This window comes from Nannospalax galili, unplaced genomic scaffold (genome assembly GCF_000622305.1).
Source record: "Nannospalax galili isolate Female #2095 unplaced genomic scaffold, S.galili_v1.0 scaffold682, whole genome shotgun sequence".
Classification (NCBI taxonomy): domain Eukaryota; kingdom Metazoa; phylum Chordata; class Mammalia; order Rodentia; family Spalacidae; genus Nannospalax; species Nannospalax galili.
Genome location: NW_008348076.1, coordinates 822,765 through 832,887, shown reverse-complemented (window position 1 = coordinate 832,887; position 10,123 = coordinate 822,765). Strand labels below are relative to the sequence as shown.

The 10,123-nt window shown below is 38.2% G+C and overlaps 1 protein-coding gene across 1 annotated transcript in view; it reads left to right on the top strand.

Moving 5' to 3' along the window:
• Xpo1 (exportin 1) overlaps positions 1–10,123 on the top strand; it is a 52,849-nt gene that overhangs the window by 13,658 nt on the left and 29,068 nt on the right. The window contains exons 3-4 of the mRNA XM_008844484.3: positions 2,851–2,952; positions 6,575–6,647. Coding sequence (XP_008842706.1) covers positions 2,851–2,952; positions 6,575–6,647 — 175 coding nt within the window. The remainder of the gene's footprint in view (positions 1–2,850; positions 2,953–6,574; positions 6,648–10,123) is intronic.

Below are 10,123 nucleotides of genomic sequence, written 5' to 3'. Positions count from 1 at the left end.
TTTTGAGATTGTTTCCTTGTAGCCCCAGCTGTCCTGGAACTCACTATGTAGACCAGGCTGGCCTCAAACTCACAAAGATCCACCTACCTCTGCCTCCCAAATGCTGGGATTAAAGGTGTTTGTCACCATACCTGGCTCAGAAGGAATTATACTTTTTATTTGGGTGGGGAGGCTTTTTGAGGTATGGTCTCTCAAGTAGCTAAGGTTGGCTTCCAACTCCCGATGTAGCAGAGGATGACCTTGAATTTCCAGTTCGCCCTGCTGGGATAATAGGCCATCATGCCCGGCCTCTTAATTTTTGAGACAGAATCTCCTTAGGTAAATCTGGTTGGCCCTTGTGCTAGCATTAAATTTAGTCTTAATACATAGTTTAGTAATGTTGTAATTGTATGGTTATAAAATTCATACATATGGGGCTGGAGAGATGGCTCAGCGGTTAAGAACACTGGTTGTTCTTGCAGAAGACCCAGGTTGAAGTCCCAGCATCTACATGGCAGCTAACAACTGTCTGTAACTCCAGTTCCATGGGATCCGACAGCCTCTTCTGTCCTCTGCGGGCATTGCATGACACGGGTGCACTTACCTACATGAAGGCAATACACATACACATAGAAAATAAAAAAAAATAAAAAATAAATAAAATTCATACATATGAGAACATGTACAGGAAAAGATGTGACAATCCAAGAAAGTGATTATCTCTTAGGTGAGAAAGGAAATAGCTTGGGAAAGTACAAGAATGATTTTTCACAGGTTTTTGTTCTTCAATGACAAAATATTGGATCCTGCCCTTGATCACAGCACTAAGGAGGTAGAGAGAGGCAGGCAGGCCTCTCTGAAATTGAGGCCATCCTGATCTGCATAGGGAGTTCCAAGCCAGCTGGGGCTACAGGGAGACCCTGCCTCAAAAACAAAGTGACAGGCCAGGCATGGTGGTATGCACCTGTAATACCAATACTTGGGAAGGAGGAGGTCATCTTTGGCTACAAAACAATTTCGGGACCAGCCTAGGCAGCATGATACCCTGCCTGAAAATTTTTCTTTGAAATAGAGTTGAACATGGTGGCTCACTTACAGTTCCAGCACTTGGGAGGTTGAGGCAGGAGAATTGGCCTGAGTTTGAGGCCAACCCTTATTATATAGTGAACTTAATGTCAGTTTGAACAACATGGTGAGACCCTTTTTCTAAAAAATACTTGAAAAAGAATGGGAGGTTGGCAAATGCATTTAATCCCAGCACTACAGAGGCAGAGCAAGAGATCAAGGCCAGCCTGGTCAATGTTTCCCCAGGCCAACTGGGGCTAAAGGGAGACCATGTCCCCACCCCCTCAAAAAATGAAATAAGTTAAAAAAACAACAAAAAAACCACCCCTGGAAATATATAAGTGGAGTTTCTGAAATACAATTAGAATATTTATATAAATCTAAGTAGCATAAAATACATGGAGTTTCAGATAGAAAAGACCCTAAGTTTTGTCCTATGTAGAACTAGTTTTATTCCAGGTCTTCTGATAAAATGTAATTTTGAACATAAAGTTGGTTAAAGAAGCCTTAATTATACAGCTACAGCAAACTATAACATCTCATAATTTATCTTAAGCAGATGGGAGTTTTTGTGTGTTCTTTATTTGGGGCGGGGGGGTCTTTTTGGGGGGTCTCCCTGTAGTCCCAGCTGGCCTGGAAGTCACTGTGTAGACCGTTTGGCCTTGAACTCACAGAGATCATCCTGCCTCTGCCTCTCAAGTGCTGGGATTGAAGGTGTGCACCACCATGCCCAGCTATGTGCTCTTTTTTTATTGTTTGTGTTTCACTGGTAGCATGTGGTTGAATTTCTTTTTGTCTCTTTGGAGTTGGGATTGAACCTAGGGCCTTGCATATACCAAGCCTGTGCTCTTACCTCTCAGCTGTACTTCACTAGCCCCTCATTGATTAAGATGAAATTCAGTTTAATAACATTTATTAAAGATTACATTTCAGAGAAGTTTCCTTCTTTCCTTTGACTCTCCTTTCTAAAATCCCATCTCTCCCTTATATTTTATTTCCCCTTCTCTTAAAAGCTCTCCCTGTATAGCCCAGGCTGGCCTTGAACTCAAAACTTTATGTCTTAGGGTTGTTGTTTTTGTGTGTGTGTGTGTGTGTGTGTGTGTATGTATGTGTATGTATCCTGGCACATGTGCACACAGGTACTGTGGCAGATGTAGAGGTTGGAGGACAATTTGCAAGGGTTAGTTCTCCTTTCATCATGTGGGCTCTGGGGATAAACAAAGGTTATAAGCCTTTACCTGCTGAGTCCTCTGGCTTGACTCATTTATTTATTTTTTATTTATTAATTTATCTATCTAATCTATCTTTTTGAGACAGGGTCTCCTTCTAGTCCTAGCTTTATTTATTTATTTATTTATTTATTTATTTATTTATTTATTTTGTCTTTTTGAGACAGGGTCTCCTTGTAGCCTCAGCTGTCCTGGAACTCACTATGTAGGCCAGGCTGGCCTCGAACTCGCAAAGATCCACTTGCCTCTGCCTCCTAAGTGCTGGGATTAAAGGCATGCGCCACCACACCCGGTTTATTTATTATTTTTATATGGTCTCATTCTGTTCCTAAAAGAGGCCTTGCACTCAAGGACAGCCAAAGTACTTGGAATCTTACCTTACCTTCCTGAGTAGTTGGGATTGCAGACCTGTGCCACCAAGCCTGACTAGTTTATATTTCTGGAAGAACTCATTTCTCAAATGTTTTTAAAAGTTGTAAATAGCTGTAAATATCAGATTTGTGCCTTACCGAATCCTTTAAGTTTTAATGAATTCAAAAGAATACATTAGCTTAATTCTTTTTGTATAATATTTTAGCAAAGAATGGCTCAAGAAGTACTGACACATTTAAAGGAACATCCTGATGCATGGACAAGAGTCGACACAATATTGGAATTTTCACAGAATATGAACACGAAAGTAAGCAAGTGGTGGTTTTTAAATCCATTATTTCTTTTCTTCCAGTCATAAACTTTGAGGAAGGTATCTCATTTTTAGTATTAGTGTTGTCAAATATTTTATATTGTTAACTTATTTCAAAATTACTCTTAAAATTAGAATTAATTCTTCAAATAGTCCTAAAAATTATGGATGAAGTTTTAAAATTGGGACTAATGTGCAAGGTGGGGTTTTCTTTTGTTTGCTTTTCTTTTTCTTTTTCTGGGGTTTTTGACTTTTCCTTTTAGAACATGTATATAGGTCTAAGTAGCATACATTCTGAACAGTACTTAGAGATGAAACATCACATCAGAAATTATTTTGGGCAAGTAATCAATATAATACAGGTTAGGCACTTCCAACACCAAGTGGTGTGGGCAAAAGGCCCTACTCCATGGTACCAGTGTTTTTAATGAGACAGCACTCTGTTTTTATTTGCAATTGAAAATGGTATAATTTGGGTCATTTTTTTTCCTTAAGTTTGAACAGAAGGGTTGATCAAAATGTGTTTTGACTGTTTTAGGCTTGATGATTCACGCTTCTCTTTAAACTGCCTTAAAGTAATAAAATACCATGGCATTCTGTTTAATACACAAAAGGTTTCTCCTTGATACACATTGTGTTAAAACAGAAAATAGCCATGTGCACATTTGTTTATGAAATCAGACTGTGTTAGTTAACAGTTTAAAATATTAATTAGTTTTGACATCTTGTAAATTTTAAGGCAAAAATACAGCCCAGAACTTCCTCAAAGTGCTAACCTTAAGTAACATAACAGTGTTTGCCTGTTTGCTTGCCTGGTAAATTTTGCTTTTTATACTGACAGACATTACTAATGTTTAAGTTGATTTATCAACAGTATTTTTAAAAACTCAAATTTGTCTTGTGAAAAATGAGATGATTAGAGGAACAGAAAGAAAGCAACAGGTAAAGAATTCTTCAATTTACATAAATTACAAATGATTTGGTGCTAAATTTATGCACTATGACATTTGGCTTTTATGCAATCATTTTTTTTTCTTTAAAGATGTTAACACTACCTGATATTAATCATAATGTTCCATTATGTTGATTGCTTGTAATAGGAAGAAAAGGGGTGTCTTCCTGTGCAACTGACACAGCTAGGCTTTGACGGCAGGCCTCCACAAGGTCTACCCTTTTGATTCCCTTTAACTGAATTCTGTTCATCAATTGTTTTTGTTTCATGGGTGGTGGGAGGGGAAATGGGAATTCAATGCATAAAATAAGTATTTCTAAGGGCTCAGAAATTTCTACCATAGGGATCATTTCATGCATTTATTTTTTCATGTAGTCTTTGCTGTTACCTGTCCCTCATCTTCATAACTCAGCAGTGGATCACTCAGGTTCTGAGATGTAAAGTAGAAGTGTAGCTTTTTGGTTTTGTTTTTCAAATATGTAGATCATTTATGGGTATTTTCCAAAGAAGTAACTTAACATTTGCTGTCACTTCAGATTTATGAACAACAAAAACAAATTTCCTCTCAAAGAAATGAAAATTCTCTTTCTCAGTTTCATATTCAGTCTTATGATGAGGGTAGATTAGGACTTAGGAGATTGTGCTGATGGACACACACCTTTGAACACCTATGTGGAATGCTTGATTATTTTATTATGTTTTTTAAGAGGCAGGGTCTCCCTGTAGCCTCAGCTGGCCTGGAACTCACTACCTATACCAGGCTGGCCTGGATCTCACAGACCTGCCTCAAAAGTATTGGAATTAAATACCTGGGTTACCACACCCAGCTTCTGGAATGCTTTTATTTGGCTCCTTGCCTCCACCCTTTTGTAGATAGATGAAATAAGAATTGTGTGTTCTGCAATTTTATTTTTTTTTTGTAGTTGTGCAAAGGACTGAAGGTTTGGAGATTGGTATTTTTCCCTAACCAGGAGTGTATTGATCAGTTAAGGATAAGTAAACACATAAATATAAAAGTAAAGAAAGTGGAATATCTTTCAGTTGAGTATTAAAAACAAAAAAATTAGATGAAATAAATATCTTAAGATTTTTTTTTATTCTGATGTATTTGGTGTTATGTTTCTTGGTGCTTTTATACGTCTTTTAAATTGGCAATAGGAAATGTAACACATACTGTGCTTCGTTTTTTTTCTGAATCTTTCTTTTGACAATCTGATTTTGTGCTTGAAAAATTGAAAACATTTAGGGTACTATACTTTTACCAAGCTAAGTTAGAGGAAACTTGTCTTTTTGTTTATTTACGTATTTCTGAGACCCAAATATATAGAGAACTATGTTCTTAGAAATAAGCAGGTAGAAAGCTTCACTATTTACTGCTGATTATGAAATACTGTAATGGCATTTAATTTATAATTTCTGAATTTGCTTTGGCCCTGTTAGAGAAAACTGTAAGGAATGTTTTTTAAATGTAGAATTTGTAGAGATGACAAATTTGTTTTTGTTTTTTATTTGGAAAGTATGCAATGCTAAAGTGAAAGAAAACGGCAAAAATCTTTGAGCACAATGTAGTTTGGGACAGTCTATATTGTGCTTTGGATAAAAGAAGCATTTACATGATCCCTTTGGTTGAAATACTAATGCTCCTATTTATTTTATTGTGTATAATGACTAACCATTTTAAAGATGAACTCTTCTTCTCAGCCAAAACTTGCAATCTGAGATTATTTGTCCATTTGAATGAGTTTACCTTTCAGGTATAATAGCTGATTCTTAAAATCCCTAATTCTCCAGTTGAAACATACCACATTTTTGTTCTTTTCTTCCTCCTGCCTATCCACATATATTGGTCATAGTAATAATTTCAAGTAATAAATCCTGGAGTATTATAAATTCTTAAAAATTGTTGACTATTTGGAGTGCATAATCAGGAGGAGGGACAAAATGGCTTGAAAGTGGGGTCTGTAGAAATGTTCTCACATGATTTAGTTTCAACTTTCATATTTAAGAAGGAATACCTGAAAGGTAAATACAGATTGCAACATGCGTTTGTATATTGTTTTGACTGTGCACAAAAGTTTATCTTTAAATTAGTAGAAATAGCAATTGTGTAAGGGTGGGGTTAAAAATTTAAAGTAAACCCATGGGTTTGTCTTGCTGATCCTTAAGTAACACACCAGTGATGCTTATAAACAAAAGAAAGCATCTGTGACAATGCTTACTATTTGGCTGAAGGCTTATGACTCCTAGAGGATGGTAGGAAGCTTGATAGTATCCAAGCTACTAAATTCTTAGGAGCCTGGTTGTGTTAATATATGTGAGCCTATGAGCAGTCGCTTATGCTGTGAATCCATATCTGGCTGTTATTTTTCCTTCTACAGATAAGCCCATTTGGCTGCTAAAGGGCTTTTTATTTGGTTCTTCCTCCTGGTGTGAGCATGTATAAACAGCAGGACGTTATGTAGAGTAGTAAACAGTGAAATGAGGAAAAATGCATGAAATGTCAGTTATGGGTGAATAAGTTCTTGTTTAATATATGTAATTAAACTTGATAGCATAATGTTTTTGAAACTTTAGCTGTAAATGTGTGAATGTCTGTCCATTTGTGATTCCTGAAATTTCCCAGTCCTATGGCAAGATACTCATATATTTCTGTTCTCCAATTTTCAGTATTATGGACTACAAATTTTGGAAAATGTGATAAAAACAAGGTGGAAGATTCTTCCAAGGAACCAGTGTGAAGGTAGGAAAATGTGCAAGACATTCAGAATTTAATTTCTTAGGCTTTTGTTACAGTTGAGTGTATCTGGGGTGCTGGAATGGTGATCACTGCTTTTGTCCTGTTGTAAGACTGGCTCAATTTATATTGGGAAGAGGTAGGATATCTTCTAGAGCAACAAGGAGACGATCACTCTGATTAAACATTGTATAGTAAAGAATTAAGAGTAAGTACTAGAGCCTGGCAAGGTAGTGCACTCCTTTAATCCCAGTATTCAGAAAGCAGGATCTGTCTGAGATGGAGGCCAGCTGGGGGCTACAAGAAATCTGCCTCAAAAAAAACAAAGAGTATGTATTATGCTGAGTGAAGACCAGTGGTACAGTGTGTACCTACCTAGCGTGTTTTGGGGGCACTGGGGTCATCCTCAGCACCATACAAACATAAATTGTATCAGTTCAGTTAATGTGGAGCATGGCTAGAAGTAAATGAAATATGAATGTGTTCTTAGTATGTTGTACAGTCATGAGACAATAACTGACAAATTGCTACTTTGAACCAATATGTAAGCTTTATTGGGCTTAGGATAAAAAGGACCATATGTCACGTTCAATACCTTTTGTATTTCTTTTTTGTTTGTTTTTTTTTGAGACTGGGTCTCCCCGTAGCCCCAGCTGTCCTGGAACTCACTATGTAGACCAGGCTGGCCTCGAACTCACAAAGATCTGCCTGCCTCTGCCTCCCAAGTGCTGGGACTACAGGCATGTACCACCACGCCTGGCTAAATACCTTTTGTATTTCTAAGTTTGACTTATGAGTTCTAAAATAAGGTAACAGATCAGATCATAGTATAGGGATACCTATTATTAATATTTAGCATTTCTCTGTACTGTATTGGAAAACAGTTGTATTAAGAAATCTGAGGAATAGCCAGGCATGGTGGTGCACACCTTTAATCCCAGCACTCCGGAGGCAGGGGCAGGTGGATCTCTGAGTTCCAGGACAGCTGGGGTACAGGGAGACCCTATCTCAAGAAGACCAAAAAAAGGGCTGGAGAGATGGCTCAGCGGTTAAGAACACTGGTTGTTCTTGTAAAAGACCTGGGTTCGAATCCCAGCACCCACATGGCAGCTAACAACTGTCCGTAACTCCAGTCCCAGGGGATCTGACAGCCTCTTCTGACCTCCACGGACATTGTACCACACGGGTGCACTTACCTACATGCAGGCAATGCACTCATACACATAAAATAAAAATAATAAATAAAATTTTAAGAAAAAGGCCAAAAAATAATCTGAGGAATAATAAATGAGGTAACATACCTGTATTTCCATACTCTGGAGGTGGAGGCTGGAGGATCAAGTGTTCAAAGCCTAGGTAGTAACTGGAGAGATGACCCAGTGGTTGAGAACACTGGGTGTTTATCCTGATGAATTAATTGGTTCAAGTCCCAGCACTCACATGGCAGCTAACATAACAGGGATCTGACATCCCCTCTGGCCTCCTTGTGGGCACTGCATGCATGTGGTGTACTTATATACATGCAGGCAAAACACTCAAAAAAAAAAAACAAATAAAAAATTTTTTTTAAAAAGGAGTTCAAGCCGGCCGTGGTGGTGCATGCCTTTTATCCCAGCCACTTGGGAGGCAGAGGCAGGCAGATCTTTGTGAGTTCAAGGCCAGCCTGGACTACATAGTGAGTTTGAGGACATCTGGGGCTTACAGGGAGATCCTGCTTCAAAAACACCAAAAATAAATAAATAAATTAATTAATTAATTAATTTTAAAAAAGTTCAAGGCTAGGTCTGGGCTATATGAGACCATATCAAAAAGGGGAAGAAAAAAGGCCAGCAAGATGGTTCAGGTGGATAAAAGGTACCTGTTGTCAAGTCTTGATAACTGAGTTTGATCCCTTAAGTCCCTCATGTGGAAAGAGAGAACCAACTTTAAATGTGGTTCTTTGACCTCCACACACCACACATTGCACATTGTCCCCTCCCCAAGAAATTAGTGTTAAAACAAAATAAGAAACAAAAGACGTATATTGAGGTCTGGAGAAAAGCTTCAGTTAGTTTCCACCACACTTGATTATTTGTTCTATCTACAGGACCCACATGATGGAAGTAGAGAATTGACTTATACAAGTTGTCTCTGTCCTTCAAACTTGCCTATGATGTTTGTAGAGCCACATACTTACGGACATGCACCAGCTACCTCCCCCCACACAAAACAAATGAAACTTAAAAATTAATTGAAAATTAAAAATTAATTGATACTGATCAGCAAATTGAGGCCAAGGCTGTAGTTCAATGATAGGGTAATTGTCTACCCTTTCCCAGCGTCAGAAACCTCAGTACCTCTAGATATTTATGACTTAGCTTTCCTAGTGATACAGTTACAAACTGGGATTATGGCTGTGTATTCTATACCTAGATGGAATTATAACTTATTTTTAAAAATAATAAATTACTAGGGTTGTAGCCAACTGACGTGGGTGCCGGGAACTGAAATCAGGTCCTGAGAAAGCATTAATGTAACTGCTGAGCCATCTCTCTAGCCCATGGAGTGCTAGGAATAAATGTGGGCCACCATGCCTGGCCTCCCTAGAATGAAATGTTTCTCATGGTGGATTGTTAAGCACATTCTCATTGGATGTGGCATGCTGGCTGAATATATTGGCATAATTGTTACACATTTGGCATGCATATTAGTAAAAACCTAGGTGGTAGTTGTTGACACATACCTCTAATCCCATTCAGTGGAGAGGCTGAGGCATTAGGATTGCCTGCCTGGCTTACACAGCAAGTACCAGGACAAGCACATCTGATCCTTTTCCTACAAAGCATCAACTACTAGACTCCGGAAGCACAGATCTGTATTGAATTACTGAGCAATTTCTCTTTTTAGGCTCTTTAGTGGGAGTTTGAAAATGACATCAGTAGACTTTTATTATTTTTTGGTACTAGATAGTGAACCCTGGGCCTTATACCTGCTAGTTAAGCACTCTATTACTAAGTCACAACCCATCAGTGAACTTCTTTTTTTTTTAATATTTTATTATTTTTATATTTTTATGCGTATGAGTGTATTGCTTGCATGTAGGTAAGTGCACACGTGTTGTGCAATGCCCATGGAGGACAGAAGAGGCTGTTGGAAGCCCTGGGATAGTTGTTAGCTGCCATGTGGGTGCTGGGATTTGAACCTGGGTCTTCTGCACTTAACCACTGACCCATCTCTCCAGCCCCCATCAGTGAACTTCTAATGGCCTTGGGTTCCCCACTTATCCCAGTACTAGGCCTATATCCAAATTTCTTCACCCCTCTAGTAAATGGCTTGGGTGAAGCATTTGTAGCCAGTAGTTTTCTGTGAGCTGTACCTGTTACTAATATGTAGGCAGTCAGCTTTGTACCTATCTCCTTAGAAATGTAACTTCACATTCTGTTTCTGCCAGAAAGTTTCTAAAAGACATTTTAGTACGTTTGTTGGCTCTAGTGGTTGCACAT